Source organism: Pan troglodytes, chromosome 10, assembly GCF_028858775.2.
Source record: "Pan troglodytes isolate AG18354 chromosome 10, NHGRI_mPanTro3-v2.0_pri, whole genome shotgun sequence".
In the NCBI taxonomy this organism is placed as follows: domain Eukaryota; kingdom Metazoa; phylum Chordata; class Mammalia; order Primates; family Hominidae; genus Pan; species Pan troglodytes.
The window spans coordinates 114,121,285-114,139,998 of record NC_072408.2 but is presented as its reverse complement, the minus strand read 5'-3'; the positions used below and the strand labels follow the sequence as shown (position 1 = coordinate 114,139,998).

General features: G+C 46.4%; 1 protein-coding gene across 3 annotated transcripts in view; it reads right to left on the bottom strand.

The window, feature by feature from the left end:
- Positions 1–12,821, bottom strand: part of ABTB3 (ankyrin repeat and BTB domain containing 3) — a 341,276-nt gene extending 328,455 nt beyond the window's left edge. For 2 of the 3 annotated variants that reach the window (XM_016924110.4, XM_016924109.4), the window contains exon 1: positions 11,143–12,821. In XM_016924110.4, the coding sequence (XP_016779599.1) occupies positions 11,143–12,268 (1,126 nt within the window). In that variant the 5' untranslated portion in view covers positions 12,269–12,821. The remainder of the gene's footprint in view (positions 1–11,142) is intronic. The other variant, XM_003313906.7, reaches the window with a different exon arrangement.
- Positions 12,822–18,714: the final 5,893 nt, after the last annotated feature.

Sequence of the window (18,714 nt, the reverse complement as noted above, 5' to 3'; positions counted from 1 at the left end):
CTCAGAAGCATCCAGAGAAAGAAAGGTAATTTAAGTCTGGTGTGCTTCTTGGGCACATCATGACTCTCTGGGTGGTAACCTGAGCTGGGATTAGGAAGGAACAATGACACATACCACCCAGAGAAAATCAGTTAATCCATGCAGCCTCAACCTCAGAGGCAGGCACTGTACTTTAAGATTTCACTTACCCCTCCTCAAAGCTTCCTGATTTGCTTTTAGATATGAATGCACAGGGGAACTGTTAATTTGATTCTGCATTTAGCACACCTGATCTTCACAGTAATTGCTTTCAGTGGTTCAGCCACGATGTAATGGGGACCTCCACATGCTTCCAGACTAGCATTTATTTTACTGTGAGATGTATAGCAAAACCGGAGATATTACAGCAGGATCGTAAATTAATCTCCAAACTGCCGTCGACAATGCAGGCTTTCATCCCACTATGCTTCCCACGAGTGATCTGGTTTAGAGGAGACAATACATCACTGTGGATGGGAGATGGGCTCTAAAAATCCAGAAACCTGGGATACCGGTTCCAGCTCTGCTGTGTGATCTTGGACAAGACAGTATCCCACTCTGGGCCTCAGTTTCCACATCTGTAAAATGTGAGAGTTAAACCAGATACTCCCTTGGAATGAGGCATGGTATGGTGAGAAGAAGGTCAAATTTGAAGTCCCTCAGACTTAAATTCTGTTTTTAAATTGAGTTCTCTACTTATTGTCTTAGCAACTTTGGGCAAGTGACTTAATGTGTCACAGCCTCAGATTCTTCTTGGGTAAGATGGGGATGATGACAATACCTAACCAGCCTTCCCACATTCACCCTTCCAGTCTGCTCTCTGAACTAATGCCAACATGATCTTTTTAGAACACAAATCTGATCACTGCATCTCCCTCCTTAAAAGCTTTCAAGGGCTCTCCAGTGCCCTCTATAAAAGCCTGCTTAATCTGGCAGATGCTTAGTCTAACCTCTACCAGGCTCCCTCCCTACCCTCTCCCATTCCAGCTGCAGTGGCCATTCTACCTTCCCCCAATGCTCTCCCCTGCCACAGGCCCTTTGCGCATGCAGTTCGCATTCACCAAGTATTCTTCCTACCTTTTCCACCAACTTGGCCATGCTTCAGCCTCATTCCAGCCTCACTCAAGCCTCACTTCCCCATTTCCTTAGTGAAGCCTTACTCCCAACCACATCAAGAGCTGTGGTAAAGACTCTAATAGCCTGTATGTCTCTCCTTTGTTGCACATGTCACCAGTTGTAAATTTACATCTGCATAATTCTTTGATGAATAAATTAAACCCAGCACAGGCCTGCAAGCTCCATGAGCACAGGGACTGTGTTGCTCAACATTTAACACAGTGCCTATAGAAACAGTCATAATGAATATAATAAAACCCCACAATAGCCAACATGTATGAAGCAATTTCTACATGTCAGGCACTACCCAACAGCCTTCAGAATTAGTTTTCACTATTACTCTCATGTAACAAAGGGAAAGACTGAGTCACAGAGAGGTTAGGTAACTTGCCTGACATCACACAGCTAATAAGTGGTCAAAGTCCAGAAGTCTGTTTACTGACAAACTATAGAAGGCTTTTCAGTCACTCAGTAAATGAGGCAGCATCCAGGGAGTAGTTCTTTCAGCAAGGAGGCTGGCACTGCTTAAGCACTTAATAATAATGATGATTATTATTAACAGATATTGAGTACTTATGATGTGTCCAATATTATTCTAAAGACTTTTATATGAATTAACTCATTTTATTCTCTCAACGACATTTTCTTTATGAGGGAGCACTACCATTATCCTTATTAAGCAGACGAGAAAATTGAGGCTGGGAAAGATGAACTGACTTGCCCAAGATCACCTGGCTTGTAGGCAATAGAGCCAGAATTTGAACCCTGGTCCACCTAACTCCAGAGTCTGGGAAAAACCCAGCTCTGTGATTCTCAGGGAGGACTAGCCTCAGTCTCCTCTGCAGTAGAAATGGAATCAATTCTCCTGTATGTCACAGTTTTCTGAATTCGGTTCTACTTGTCAGAGGGCCTGTGCTTCTTATGGCACTGAGCCCACCCAGCTAGGCAGGGTATGGGGGGAGCTGTCCCTGGAGACGGTAAAGCCAGCTATTTCCCCAGGGCCTCCAGCTGAGGAGGCTACGCTGTGATCTGATGGACAGCTGGGAAGTGACTCATGGGGCAGCCAGGGAGAGGGGAAGCCGGCGGGGACTAAAAAAAGACCTGCGACCACATATTATGCGCAAGGACAATCATCAACCATAGCCACCACCACCAAGGCAAGCCCCGCCCTCTACCCCACACGCCCCTCAGGCTGCACTTGAGTCCTTCTGGGATCCTCCTGGGGGCCCCAATGATCCAGATTTCACCACTGGGCTGCGGCAGTTCAGCGCACAGGCTTTTGAGCCCAAGTCCCAACTCAACCACTTTGTAGCTGTGGCATCCTGAACTAGTTGCTGAACTTTTCTGAGCTTCAGTTTCTTCCTCAGCACAATGGGGATAAGAAACGGTCATTTCACAAGAACAGTGTGGAGATTAAATGAAGTCATGTGTGTGGAAATCCTGGAAGAGTCCCTGGTTCAGCAACTGGTAGTTCCCTCTGTGGATAAAATGCAGGAGAAGGCAAAGAAGAAAAGACAGACACGTAATACAATTTTCCTGGAGCGCCCACTCATTCAGATTGACATTTTACCTTTGCATCCATTCACTGTTAAACCACTCCACTTTCAGTATAGAATGATACTATCGATAATAATAAAGATAAAGATAACAGTTATTAAGTGCATATGAGATGCTAGGATCAACGTTTCACATTCATTATGTCATTTTACTCCTCACAAGCATTCTATAAGGCAGTCTGCCAAATGCCTAATTCAAATCTGGCCGGCCACTTGCAAGCCATGTCACCTTAAGCAAATTCATTAAACCTTCTGTTCCTCAACTTCTTAATCTGTAAAATGGGGATAATAATAGCGCCTGCTTTGTACGGTTGTTGAGATGGCTGGCTCTCTATTAAATGCTTATGCCCCTCTGATAGTGTAGACTTGTGGCTGTGGGTGGCTGCCCTGCCAGAGACCATAATTTTCAGCCCCCGTACATCTAGTGGAGGCCATGTGACTGAGCGCTGGTCATTGGAATGCGGAAGGAATTGACACACCCGCACCCAGGACTGTATTATAATCCTCCACATTCTCTATCATCCTCAATCAGAGACATCTCCGGGAGTTATGCGTCCAAGATGGCAGAGCTTTCATCAACTTCCACAGACAGAGCACCTCTCTCCCCTGCCATCAGGTGGACTCTACATGAATGAGAAAGCAGCTTTCATTATGTTCAGCCACTAAGATGGTTAGGATTCATGTGACACATCAGCTAGCATTACCCTAACTAATATAGAACTTAGTTCCAGAAGTGGGCTGCTTAAAACATGTGACATTGGCTTAGAAGTCAGGTAGCAGGTTATACTAGAGCCTGGAAAACTGGAGACCCATGTGATACAGAAGTAAAATGTCTCATTAAACTCTCATCTATGATAATTTGGCAGTCAGAGCTCATGCCTACTAAGCCTGTATGCTCTATAGAAAGAGACTGGAAAAAATAATGGTAATAAAGTTTGCTAACTGTTCCTGGCTGAGTTAAGTAAGGTACTAGGGAAAGAGAAGAACTCAGGCCTAAATTAACCAGTTTGAAAGTAGTTTTAGAAAGGAATAGCGGAGAGGTAAAAACAGACAACTATGTCTAAACCCCAAACAATAAGACAAAAGAGTGAGAAGACATTTAAGTGAAATAAGTATCATATTAAGAATATAAGCTTCCCACCTAAGCCTGATGACCTCAAGGTAGCTGCCATTAAATTTAGAGAGAAAGAGAGGTATGGGGAAAAGGAAGTAATAATCCGGGCTTCAGAATTAAGTCTAGGAAATAACTCTGGGTGTGGCTACTGGCATATTAGACATCATAGATGAAAGTCTTACTAAATTGTTGAGGGAATTGCATTGCAAAATCTATAAACCTTAATTTTAATAGTCTTTTACTGTTACTGCATTAAAACAATCCTTGGGCCCCCAAAGGTTCAAGGGAAAGAACTAGGTCACAAAAGATTTAGAGCCCCCAAGAAGGCCATACTGCCCACGACCAACTTCAGGTGTGGCCACGAAAAATAACAAAGAAAATCCTCCCACCAGCACAGCTGAGAGGGTGGAGAACAATGAACTAGTAAATTCCCATCAGGAGAAGAATCAGGACCTAATCCAGGAACTTCACCCACTGCTAGGATACAACCCCACAATGCTTGTTTGGCAAGATTTCATCACTACTGAGGACCAGTGACTGCTGTGTGTGTACCTTCCATGATTATCTTTTACAAATGGGAGTTTCATGATGGTTATCCCACCCTGCTCAGATGTGGGATATGAATGCAGAGTGGCAGATAATATGTTTGTTTTGCCTCATGGGTCCCTGGACCAAGGTGAGGTGCCACACTCAGCTTCATGGATAGGACTATCCATGACTCTGAACTTTAAGTTGGAAGCAGGGATCAGAAAAAATGTGGGTTCCTCCCTTAGGGAAAAGAGAATGTGTTTTGTGCATAGGAAGAAGGAGGCACACACGTATTGGTGGTCAGAGAGCCAATGATACATCTGGTCAATGATATGTGAACACAAGCAACGTTAAGTCCCTCCAGGCTTAGCCTGTACCACCTTTCTTAAGCTCCTCCACACTCACTGTCTCCCTCTACCTACTGGCTGGATGAATGCCCAAGAAAGGTACTGAAGGCCACATGTAGAAGATAAAAAAGGCAAACTCTCCATTAATCAAGCTTGGTACCTAAATGACCCTCCTACCTCCTCCAACCCCACTCCTCTCCCAATCAGAGTTTAAGTGTGTAAGAAATGAATTTCTATTGTGTTAAGCTACTGAGATTTCTGAACTGTCTTTAATAATAGCTGATGAGGCTAGGCACGGGGGCTCATGCCTGTAATCCCAGCACTTTGGGAGGCGGAGATGGGTGGGTCACCTGAGGTCAGAAGTTCGAAACCAGCCTGGCCAGCATGGTGAAACCCCGTCTCTACTAAAAATACAAAATTAGCTGGGCATGGTGGCGCATACCTGTAATCCCAATTACTCAGGAGGCTGAGGCAGGAGAATATCTTGAACCTGGGAGGCGGAGGTTGCAGTGAGCTGAGATTGCACCATTGCACTCCAGCTTGGGCAACAAGAGCAAAACTCCATCTCAATAATAATAATAATAATAGCTGATGTAACTATAATGATTTTAATACATAAAGCTCTTAAAATAGTGCCTGGCATATAATAAGCTATACAAGTAGAGCTGTTTATTATAATACCCATTTTACAGATAGGGAAACTGCAGCTTACAGGTGTGCCTGACTCCAGAGTCAATTACTATTTTGTATTTACCTCTCAGTAGATAATAAGTTTGGTAATAATGAGTTTGGTGCCTGGCTCAAGTTCACAAATACTAACAGACTCAGAATTAGAGGCCTTCCTTCTATTCAAAGTTCATCAACTCCACCCTTGACCCTAGGTCTTCAGGTTAGTCCTTCATTGTTTTTATTTTGTTATTTTTATTTTATGTTTCAGGAAACACCCAACTTGCAAATGCCCCAGCACTGAACTAGCAAGTCTGCACAGAAAACCAAATCACCCTCTACTGACCCAAATTCCAAGTTTTAATTTACATCAAGCCAGTTAATTAAAAAGGTGCTCTGTGAGCACAGATACTGCTACAGCTGGCTCTTGAGATAGCATTTGTTGTTCCTCTTGAGAAGCTGGGTTCCTTCTGTGACATTTTTGGTCCAACACAGCAACACTGCTCAACAGAACAGCATGACCAGTTTAGGGACAGGAAAACGGCTGAGCAAGCATTTTGTGCAGAGACAATAGAAAAGCAAGAGACCTGAAAACCAACCTACCCTCCAAGCCCGTGCTGACAGGTGAGGGCTTGTGTTAATTAATGTTTATAAAGTGATTGGGGATCCCTGAAATGAAAGAGACTATTCAAAATCCCACAAGTATTATTGTTATCTCCAGCCTGAATAATCTGTTTTTTGAGGAAGCCATTATTATCGAGTGCCTACTATGTGGCAGGTGTTTTTATAAACTGTATCTGATTTCATCTTTGTAATCGCCCATTGCGTTCGGTTTGGGTTTTCTTCCTCTTTAAAATACATCTTCTTTTGTTTTGTAATCCTCACTGTACAGATGAGAAAACTAAGTTCAGCAAAATTAAGTCACTTGCTAGAGAATGGTAGAGTGAAAATTTGGGGTTAAATCTAAGCGTAAGGTCTTTCTCCCTTTCCTTTTCATCATTCCATACTGCCTCTTCTGGTCTGCCCTTCAAATTGTACATTTAAAACAAAATTTAATTCAAGAATGCCTATGGCTTTTTTTTTTGGTGTGTCTTTTTTTTAACTGAAGTATATTTCACAATACAGTAAAATGCACAAATACTAGGTTTACCATTAGATACCAGCCTGGCCAGCATGGTGAAACCCCGTTTGACAAATGCATATACCTCTGAACCCACATCCCAATTAACATAAGGGACTACTTCCAGAAAGTTTCATGGTGCTGCTTCACTAAAGGTAGATATCATTGAAGTTTAAAATACAGCAAATAAAATAAGCTACCTTAATTTTATTTTATTTTATTTATTTATTTATTTATTTATTGTAGAGCTGAGCTCTTACTATGTTGCTTCAGCTGGTCTCAAACTCCTGGCCTCAAGCAATCTTCCTGCCTCAGCCTCCCCAAAATAAGCTATTTTCCTTTGACCAAAACAATCTTTTTGTGACCCTGGCCACAGGGCTGTGCCCATGGCATCAATCCTTGAGGTGGGTGTACTGAGTTACTTGGTGCTATATTAAAAAGGAGGATCCAGTTAAAATTCTGTGCCTTGTTGGCTCCATCCACCCTGAGCATGTGGGAATGAATTAATCTGGATGTGATAGAGATGAGATACCATTGTGCCTGGATTATCACAACTATCATCATCATTTTAGCACCTACCATGTGTCAGCACCAGATTATAATAGCCTTAGACACATAATCTCATTTAATCCTTGTAATTATTACCTCTGTTTTACAGCTGAGGAAACTGGAGGACAGAGAGGTTGGGTCGCATACCTAAGAACACACAGCTAGAAAATGGCAGCCTTGAAATTCAAATCCTAGAGGTCCAACACCAGAGGCCATTCTCTTAACAACTGCCTTTACAGGTGATAGGCAAATTTTAAATGCCTAAAATTGAATGAGCTTGTTATATTCGTTTAACAAGCAGTAGAGAGTATCTGTTATACAAAGTGCCAGGCACTGTGCTGAGTGATACGGAAGGAGACACAGAGATGAATAAGAATGGAGAAGGGGTTGCATCAAGGAAGCCCTCATAAGGAAGCCAGGAAGACCAACTCATTCTTGAAGCCAAGTCTTCAAGGATGAGTAGGAACTGGCCAGCTCTAAAGGAGTTTAAGGTACAATGACTAGCACATACAAAGGCACAGTGAAGTACTTCTGCCCCCTCCTTATTTAGCTCAATCAAGTCAAATTTTTAAAACTCCACAGAAACATCAACGGGGTCCCTTAGCTGTTTCCCCGGCTCTTCAAAACAGCTGAAAATCAACACAAAACTCCAGTTCTGAAAAGTTTTTACATAACCACAAAGTTCATGCCCACAGCAAATCCATGGATGTGATTTTCGAGAGCCCCTAAGCCTTCTTTTGCTTTAGAGCCAATTATCTTTTTTTTCCGAATCCAGTCCCATGTGACTAGTTTCACAATTCCTTAGCCTGGGCAGTTTAGCAGCAGCAAATTAGAAAGGTGGACAGGTACAGAAGTGGCAGTAAGAAGGGGCAACCAAGGAAGAAGAACTTGGAGCCAGTGCCTGCCTGTAGTCCCAGCTACTCGGCTGAGGTGGGAGGATTTCTTGAGCTCAGGAGTTCAAGACCAGCCTGGGCAACATAGTGAGACCCCTTCTTTAGAACAACAATAACAACAAAGTAGAAAAACTTGCAAAGATGATTCTAGAAACTCAAAAAGCAATAGCTTCTTTCAGGACATCATTGTATAATACAGTACAATAGCTTGCTCAACTCAAAAAGGTATCTAATAAGCTCCAACTGTGTACTAGGGCCTCTCTTAGGCTTAGCAGGGGATAGAAAAACATGAAAAATCCAGTTCTGCCCAGTTCCATTTGAGAGGAACAAAAAGTATATAATTCAGGAATTATATGACAGAAAGGGTCTCTGTTCACCTGTGTGGGTAATAAAGGGCAGGTGGGATGCCTGAAGGCAGGGAACTCATCTGTCACTAAAGAGTCATACAGACAGGAGTTAAGAGTACGGACTCTGGAGCCAGGCTATCTGCATTTAAATAAGCAAGATACTTAAGTTCCCTATGCCTCAGTTTCTTCCTGTATATAATGGGGATAATAGTGTAGTACCTTTTCAAGAGGTACTGGGGATCAAATGGGTCAATATACAGAGCCCTGCTGGATACATGTTAGCTGTTATTACCTCTTACCCAGCACTTGCTCAGACCCTAGAATTCGGCAACTGTAATAAGTGTCGATAAACAAATGAATTCACAAATGAATAAATAAATGATGCTACCAAGTTAAAGGAGGGAAAATCTATTATGTAAGGTATGTTGTCCTTAATAAGGCTTGCAGATCAGAAAGACTCCGTACAAAATAGTTTAAGAAATAGGTTTGATGTTTAATGTATGATTCCAATACCTAAGGAATTAATCACTCATTCTTTAACTCTTCTGCATATTCAACCTGCCATTTTAAACAAGCCCAAAGAAAAGGCACGAAGAGATCACAATGAAATTATAGTATATCTCATACCCAGAGGAGGCTGAAGGGGCCCCGAAACCCAAGAGTTAAGCGCTGTGGTGTGGGAGAGGTTGTGATGGCAGCAAACCCCAACCGCCACACACTCACCCTGCCCAAAACCAACTCTGTGGTCTTCTCCTTCCTTAAATTATACTTCCTCCAAAAAGGGTAAACACAAAAACTGTTTTTAAAAGTTGTTAAGGTTCATAAAAGTAAAACCTATTTGAAAAAATATAGAAGCAACTAACACAGAGCTACAAGAGGACCTGGGGGTGTATTACATATCTAGCCCCCTATTTTACAGATGAGGCAACTGAGGCCCAAAGATGTAAAGTGACTTGTCCAAACTCACAACTTCAGGATAATGGCAATGACAGAAGTAGGGCAGGGTGACCAGATTTCCACACTAGAGCCTTCCAAAGGAAATACTGAGGGAGAAAAAAGAAGAAGTTCCAGGCCCAGAAGGTGGGTAAGGAGCTGGGAGTCAGGGGCAGCAAAGAGTAAAAGACGATTGTCATGGGAGCCACCAGGAAGGAAATTAAGCCCCTCTGTGCTTTTTGGTGGAGGTAGGGTTTCAAACAAAGAGCAATCCAGTCCGAAGCTCCCAGGTTTTGCAGGTGAATCCCCGCATTCTGAAGAAGCACATACAAAGCCCAATGCCTTCTCCCCAGATGTTTCCATCTTAGTCGAGATTTCAGAGTGTGTGTGTGTGTGTGTGTGTGTGTGTGTGTGTGTGTGTGTGTGGCCTCGAAGATATCCTCTCTTTGAGGGTTGTGCCCTGGCTGGCAGCAGACGGGGAAGGGCTCTGGCAAAGAGATCCCGAAGAGTCTCCGAGATCAGTGCGGATTCCCCTCCCCAACACACACAAACACACACCCGCTTTGCTCCTTCCTTCCCCTCCCCCACTGATGATCAAATCCAGGTGAAGAGACCGAGGGCGGCAGGGTCGGTTTCCAAAGGCTTCGGCTGGAGCCGGGCGCCCCGCGCGCCCGCTTGTTCCTGCGCACACTCACAAGCACACTTACACACGCACAGACGCGCGCGCACACAGACTCTCACACGCACATGCACACCCTTGGCACCGCCCACCGCAGTGCTCCTCTAGCCCCCGGGAAACAGACAGGCAGCAACATGAATGAAATCTGCCCAGAAAGACTGCATTTCAGCTCCAACCGCGCAACCTCTGGCCAAACCGCCGAATATGTAACAAAGTTTTATTTCGCCTTTAGAGTCTCCAGTTACGCTTCTACCATTTCCTGTGGAAAATTGAAGCTTTGAAGTGTCTAGCTCCGGCTTTCGCAGACGGGCAGCACCGCCAGCGCGAGCTCTCGAAAACAAGCGCCCCGGCCCCACCCCCTTCAAGGACAGAACTGCGGGTTCAAACCTACCCAGCTCAGGCCTTCAAAACAGTGGGGCATGAAGAGACGATGATAGAACCTGCTGGAAACGACGCCCTAAACTAACAACCCCCTCCAGAACTGCCCCCCGCCAGCTCCATCCTGCCCAGATCCCCAGAGGCGCTCCTTCAGCCAAGTGGTGAGAGCTGCAGCTCCCTGCCAGAGGGAATGGAGAGGCCAAGAGCTGGGAGGCTGGAATTGGGGGCTTTGTCCATCCCGCAGCCCCCACCAGCTGTGTGCTCTAGCCCTCAAAAACTGCTCTGGAAAAACTTGGCACCGACAAGTCTTCCCGCACCCCAGTCTCACCACACACACCTTTACGACTGTCTAGGGCGTGCAAGCTTTCAACCATTCAGCCGGTACGGCCGCCAGGCCCCTCCTTCCCCCGTGCACTGAATGCCCCCCGAGGGAGTGGGGGAAGTGGGAGCACTGGATTGCGGAGAGCGGAACGCGCCTCCTCCCAAGTCCTAGGGAGCCCAATTCATGCGCCCAAGGAAGTGGCATCTTCAAGGTCAAAACAAACAGTGCAGGGGTGGAGTATATGTACTAAGCGCAAATGATCTCAACCCTGCTCCAAAAAATGGTGCTGGGTTTTGCTCACTGCCTGCTGGAGGCAGCTGTCGCCCCGCCCCGCACCGGGGGCGGAACCTCGCGCTCCCGGACCTGGGACAGCACCAGCAGCGTAAAATACGCGCACCCGAGTGCAGGAGGAAACAGGCAACCTCTTGTTCTGGCTACCTCCAGCCCGGCCGCCTCCTCAGCGGCTTGGGACAGCAGCGCGTGGCTGGGAAGACGCGGGAGGGGGACGCGAGGCAAACTTGCGCCAAGAGTTGGTCAGGTTGGGTGAGAGGGAGTGGCACCTGCGCAGACACTTACCGCTGGCGTTCTTCCCGCAGATCAGGTGCTGGTAGGGCTGCAGGAGACCCCAGATCTCCGAGTCGTTGTTGACCGTGTGCTCCAGGGTCTCCACGGTGAACTTGGGCGCCTCGTGGAGCGCATGGTGGTGGTGATGGTGGTGGTTGGCGGCGGCTGCCGGCGGGACTGCGGCGGCCGGCGGGGCGCAACAGCTGCTGCCCCCGCTGGCGCTGCTGGCTGCGCTGCAGGCGCCGCCGCTTGCCGCTCCTCCCCCGGGCGCCTCCCGCTCTTTATCCGCCGCGGGGGCCGCACCAGGGCCCGAGCTCGGGCCTGGGCCGGAGCCCGAGCCTGACCCAGGGCCACTGCAGCTCCGGGGCACCCCGGAGGCCACGACCCGCGAGTAGATGTCCCGGAAGAGGCTCTCCATGCAGGCTGTCAGGTAGATGGCGGCGTGCTCGTGGATGCGCAGCGCCACGCGGCTGTCCACCATCCAGCGATACACGCGGCCCACGGAGAAGGTGAGGCCGCAGCGTGCCGACTTGCCGCGGCCCAGGCGGTCGCCGCCGGCGCTGCTCATGTTGTAGAGGGACAGTGCGGCCAGCGCAGCCGCCGTACAGTGCGCGGCCAGGCCCCAGGACAGCACGATCTCCATGGCGCTCTGGATCTCGTACTTGGTGCACTTGGCGAAGCGCAGGCTCAGGCGCTGCGCCTCTTTGGCTATGCGCACCAGCGCCCGGCTCACCAGCGTCGACAGCTTGGCCAGCGCGTCCTTGGGCAGGCCGCCGGGGACCGCCGGGCCTGCCCGGGGATCCCGCGAACGCAGCAGCAGCGCCTCCAGCTCCTGGAGAGTCCAGGGGACCTCGTCTAGGTCCGGCAGCAGCCGCGAGCAGTGCTGGCCGGCGCAGTCCAGCCCCTCGGAGTCTTCCACCAGGGCAGTGTTGACGGTGTCAAAGCTGTTGTGCCGGCTGTGCATGGAGTCAGCTAGAGGCGGCCAGCAGCTCCCGCCATACGGGGACGCCGGGTGCGAGTCGGAACAGCACAAAGACAAGTTGGAGGAGCGCACCGAGTCCGCCGCGCCACCATAACCCGAGTCCAGCGTCAGATCCTCCAGCGTTCTCACCACGGGCTTCTTACCTCTCCTGGCCATCGCTGCGCCACTTCATGCTGCAGCCGCCTGGGAGCCAAAGGGAAGGAGCGGCGAGGAGCAGCGAGTGCCGCGGGGCGCGGGGAGAGCCGAGTCCGCGCCGCCTCGGCTCACTTTTCCACCAGCCGCTGCTACCAACTGTTAGTACTTTCGGCTGCCTCCCGGAACTGCCGCCGCTGGAATATACAGAGCAGACCCTGGAGTCATCTTCCAGAGTCCGGGCCGGAGCTGGGCGCAATGGAGAGCGAGCCAGGCCGGGAAGGAAGCTCCCGCCGGGGCTTGCCCCTTTCTTCCAAAATAAAAAGTGTCTAGACCGCTCCTCCCTGAGCCCCGCTGGGCGCAGTAGCCACCGGGCGCCGGCCACGGTGTTCGTGGGACTGAGACCACCCCAGATGCCGCCGCCGCCGCAGCTCCGCGGGCAGCTGGCTCCCGGCTCCCGGCTCCCAGTTCCCGGCCCTGGTTCGCTCGGCGCCAGCCTGCCCTGCACCGGAGCGCAGCAGCGGCCGTGGCGGCTGCAAACCTTGCCGAACCCCAGCAAACCCCGGGCAGCCAGTGGGACGGGCGTATGCAAAGCAGGGGCGGCGGAGAGCCAGTGGAATCGGAGAATGCTAATTACCTCGCTTTTTTTTTTTTTAAATCCCTCCTCCCCATGCGGCCCCGCCCCTCACACACGCCCCCGGCGGACACCGAGGCTGCAGGAAGTGGGGAGCAGTGGCCAGGGACTTGGGGGACTCTTGCAAGCGTAGAGACGTGGATGCTGCCCCCTGCTGCTGTCCCTGCCCTCATTCTCCCGGAGGGTGGTGGGTTGGGCCGGTGACCTCCCCACCTAGGTGTGCTCTCCACCGCGGTTCACAAGGTGTCTGCCTGACGGTCGCTCTCTCCCCTGCGTTTCGCATTTCACTTTTTTCCCCCCTGTAACACCTGAAACATGGTTTTCCTCCCTCTCTATTCCCACTTCGGGTACGCAAACCAATTAGTGCGGCCCTCTTTCAGCCGGGGTTTGCTCCAGCATGGAGGGAAATAAGCCTGTCGAGCGGAGGCCCGGGGCGGTGGACACCACTGGGAGGCCGGATCTCCGGCCATTCGCCACCTGCCACTAGGGCTCGTTAACTCGATTCCTTTCAGCAGCCAGGAGGACCCTGTCCCTGCTTCAAAGTCCTGGGCGTGTGCTGCAGGGAGGGCTCAAGCACCACTTTGCCATCCTGGTGGGCATCTTTCCAAATAGCTCGGCCTTCTTAAAAGGAGTAAATTTGCCCAAAGGAGAATCTTCTTTCCTGACTAAAGAAAGATATAATATATATATGCATGGCTTAGCTGCATTCCTGTGTCAAATAGCATCGTGTCATCTACTTGTCTGTCCCCACCCACCCAGGCAGAAACCATATCTTACACACATGGGGATTCCTAGCTCCGCACACTGTGTCTCTCAGCTTAGAATCCCCTCCTATAGGAAGCTGGCCCAGATGTTTCAAGACTGGCTTCGGTGCTTCCACTGCCTCCATCCCCTTCTGTGGTTGCTGATTTCTGGGCCCTTGCAACACTAGGTTGCAAAAGCCTGGTTACTTGTCTGGATTCTACACTGGGCTAGGGGTTCCCATGCATAGTCCTGGCACAGTATAAGTGCTCAGTAAATATTTGTTGTAAATTGATGAAGGACGTAAGGATATGCTTTTAAATTGTTGCTTTGAATGTTCAACAATGGCCAACAGGTATATGCAAATATGCTCAACATCGCTAATCATTCGGGAGATGCAAATCAAAACCACAATGAAATATCACTGCACACCTGTAAGGATGGCTATTATCAAAAAGTCAAAAGATAACAAGTGTTGGCAAGGATGTGGAAAAAAGAGAACCTTTGTACACTGATGGTGGGGTGTAAATGAGTACAGCCATTATGGAAAACAGCACGGAGGTTCCCAAAAATAAAAATAGAACTACCATGTGATCCAGCAATCCCACTTCTGAGTATACACCCAAAGAAAATAAAATCTCAGTCGAGTGCAGTGGCTCACACCTGTAATGCCAGCACTTTGGGAGGTTGAGGCGGGCAGATCACTTGAGGTCAGGAGTTGGAGACCAGCCAGACCAACATGGTGAAACCCCATCTTTACTAAAAATACAAAAATTTGCCAGGCATGGTGGTGCACACCTGTAGTCCCAGCTACTTGGGAGGCTGAAGCACAAGAATTGCTTGAACCCAGGAGGCAGAGGTTGCAGTGAGCCAAGATTGCACCACTGCACCTCAGCCTGGGTGACAGAGTGAGACTCCATCTCAAAAGAAAGAAAAAAAAAAAAAGGAAAAGAACATCTCTGTCTTGAAGGGAGAGATGCACTTCCATGTTCATTGCAGTTTATTCACAATAACCAAGATGTGGAAACATATCTAAGTGTCCATCCACAGATAAATGGGTAAAGACAATGTGGTGTGTATATATCTGCAATGGAATATTATTCAGCTCTAGAAAAGAAGGAAATCCTGTCATTTGCAGTAACATCATGAACTTGGAGAATATTATCCTAAGTGAAATAGGCCAGACACAGAAAGACAAGTACTGCATGATCTCATTTATACGTCGACTCTTTAAAAAAATGTTGAACTCATAGTAACAAAAAGTAGAATGGTGGCTACCAGGGGCTGGAGTGTGGGCAAAAAGGGGACAATATTGGTCAAAGGCCACAAACGTTCAGTTGTAAGATCAATATGTTCTGGAGAGCTAATGTATAGCATGATGACTATAGTTAATAATAACATGTTATATACTTGAAATTTGTTAAAAGAGTAGTCTCGCATGTCCTCATCACACACAGAAGGTAACTATGTGAGGTGATGGATCTGTTATTTAGCTTGATTGTGGTCATCATTCACAATGTACATGTATGTCAAAACATCACATTATCCACCCTAAATATAGATAATTTTTATTTTTCAATCATACCTCAGTAAACCTGGGTGGGGGTGGGAGTCAATAGACTTTCTCAGATAATCTCGTGAATTGTCTCATGTTTCTCATATGAGTGAGCCTCAAATCTGCCATTGCCCTATAGCTGCTATGCTCATATACATGCTGATCACCTCCCACTTTGACTATTATACTTTCCTACCAACTGGTCTCCTGTTCTCCTGCCCCTACCTTCTCCAAACCATCCAGCCCAAGATTCTTCTGAAAGCCTTGTTTTCATTTTATCATTTTTTGTAATTATCAAAAAAGAAATTCAAAGGCTCTCCATTACCTTCCAGATAAAGTTTTCACTGATTAGCTGAATTTCAGGGATCTGTTTCCAGATCTCACTGTGTTTCCAGACTCTTTCCATAATATCATAAACCTTTATAAGGGATGGATGGCCAGGATGTGGAGAAAAGGGAACCCTTGTACATTGATGGGTGGCCAGAATGTAAATTGGTACAGCCATTGCAGAAAGCAGTATGGAAGATCCCCCCACCCAAAGAAAAAGAATAAAAATGGAACTACCATATGATCCAGTAATGCCACTTCTGAGTATATACGTAAATGAAATAAAATCTCTATCTTGAAGAGATATTTGTACTTCCTCTCTAGGGTCTCATCACCCCAGCCTTCTGAACACACACTCACACTCATGTAGACACACAGATATACACAGATACACTCACACACCTACACACAGAAACATGCATGCACTCATAGGCAGGCATACTCACATACACATGCACCCTATGCTGCGGCCATCCTGAAATCGCTTGCTGATTTTCCAAGGTAACATATTGTCTCTTGCATCTGATATGCCTTTGCAAATGCTGCTCCCTTTGCTTGTGGCATTCTTCTCCCACCTCCACTTCTCCATCCTTCCTTCTCAACCATTAATGTTCAGATCCAAGCTTAGCTCCACTGTGTTTTCCCTGATGCTGCCTCTTCTCCACCAGCCCCGACCTGGGAAGGTGTCCCATTTCTGAGCTTAGGGCTTGTTCCCAAGGCCTTTCTCTCTTCTCTGTATGTTTCCCTGGTGATCTCACCTACCCCATGCCTTCAGCTACTATCATCTATCTAAAGTGATGAACACTCAGTAGAATGCAGGCAGCAAGAGAATCCTCATTTTCTCCATGAGGGAAAAACTTCATGGAGAGGGAAAAAGGGACTGAAAGCAATGGGCTGTATGTTGACTCTTTCACCAGGTTGACTTGGGTTCCAGTACTATCTCTGCTGCTTTTCCAATCGCGTATCCTGAAGTCGCTCATTCAATCCCTTTGCACATCTATCTCCTTGCCTTTGAAATGAACAAAGTAATCGCACTCACTTTATAGGGTTTCTGGGAGTGGGGAAGGGGGATTAAATGAGATTTTTAAAATGTACTCTGTAGGATTTGGCACAGTGTTCCACCTTGATAATAGCCCTATAAATGTCTGTTAATAGCTCTCACATTTTCCTGTTTTCTGTAATAAGCATTTATTTCTTATAGAGTCAGAAGAAAAATAAAACAAATGTTTCATTAAAAATTCTACTTATCCTTCAAGACTGGGCTGAAATGCCACCTCCTCTAGGAGATTTTGCTATTTCTCAGCAGACATGCTCTTTCCTCTTCTTATGCTATAAATGTCTTCTCTCCCCTTGCAGATGGCACAATTCTTAAATGCAGGGATCTTGTCCACAACATAGTGCTAGTACGAATGAATGTGATCCTTAGAATTATGAATAAACCAAAGCACATGTCCATTTGGTTGACGAAGGTAAATCATTCATGATACTGTTAAGCAACTGGGAGTGAGTGATCCCACACACTGATAATAATAAACAAGTCAATCAAATGGTAAATATTAGCCCCATACTATTTGAAAATTCAGTGTCTGCAAGCACAAAAAATTAAGAAAGTTTAAGTCAGCCAAAATCCCATGCCATGGAGGTAACCAACATTAACAACTTCTTGTAGTATTTCCTTCTAGCCTTTTAATTTTTTCCCCAGCCTTTTTGTTTAAACACATATATTTTAACGTAATTGGGATTATTCTGCAAGTTATTTCACATTGTGATTTTTCCTCAAAAAATTTTCTCAAACTTTGTAGTATAATAATTTCCCCATGCCATCACATATTCATCCAAAATATTCTCTCTCTCTCTCTCTGTGTGTGTGTGTGTGTGTGTATGTGTGTGTGTCTACAAGATATTCTTCCATTGTATGTTTATACTTTCATTGGCGTTCAGATTCCCCCTTTGGTTCTTTCTGCTTATTAGCTGGTGTAAGTGATGTTGGGAGGAAAATTTTTGTACCTAAATAACTAATATGGTTCAGCTGTGTCTCCACCCAGCTCTCACCTTGAATTGTAATAATCCCCACGTGTCAAGGGCAGGACCAGGTGGAGATTATTGAATCACCAGGGCGGTTTCCCCCATACTGTTCTCGTGGTAGCGAATAAGCCTCACGAGATCTGATGATTTTATAAAGGGGAGTTCCCCGGCACAAGTCCTCCTGCCTGCTGTCGTGTAAGATGTGTTTGCTCCTCATTTGCCATCCACCATGATTGTGAAGCCTCCCTAGCCATGTGAAACTGTGAGTCAATTAAACCTCTTTCCTTTGTAAATTACCCAGTCTCGGGTGTGTCTTTATTAGCAGCCTGAGAACAGACTAATACAATAACTATTCAAAACTACCAGTAATATATGTTATCCTCTAAGAAACGCTACTAGGCTATAAACATATACTAAAGATTAAAAATATATTAAAAAATCAGAAATTAAATTACTAGGATTATTTTGCCTACCAGATTGGTAAAGGTTTATAAAACCAGTGATGATGAATGTATGTCATGACAGAGCATACATTTGGGGAGGGTAGTTTACTGATATACATGAATATGTCAATGGGTATTGCTTGCGACTTCCCAGAAATCATATCTTCTGATATTATCCAAGGTGATCCTTATGCTTTTTTAAAAATATGAAGGAAGCTCTTGATCATGTTGTCACATAGGACTTTGAGAAACAATCTTAAGCAGTTGCAAAGAATAATGATGGTGACCTTTATTTCTACAATATACTGGTGCATGAAGAAATGTTTTTAAAAATAGGTTTGAAAGAGTATATGTACTATGATCCTGTTTATGTACAATGCCTTATGTAGAGCTAAATATGTGTATAAGTGTGTCAATTTGATTGAAAGGCTAGAAACAATAGCTATAATTAGTTTGTTGGATTTCTGGTGATTTTTAAGAAGTGAGGTCTCACTCTGTTGCCCAGGCTGGAGTGCAGTGGCAGGAGTGCTCACTGTAGCCTCGAACTCCTGAGCTCAAGGGATCCTCTTGCCTCAGCCTCCCAAGTAGCTGGGACTGTAGGTGCATGCCACCATGCCAGGCTAATTGAGTTTTGTTTATTCTAATTTTATTCTGATGTTTTCTTCTTTTTCTTTTTTTAAACTTCTGAACATTTTATAATAAACAGATATTATTTTTATCAGAGCCACAAAATTATTTTAAAAGA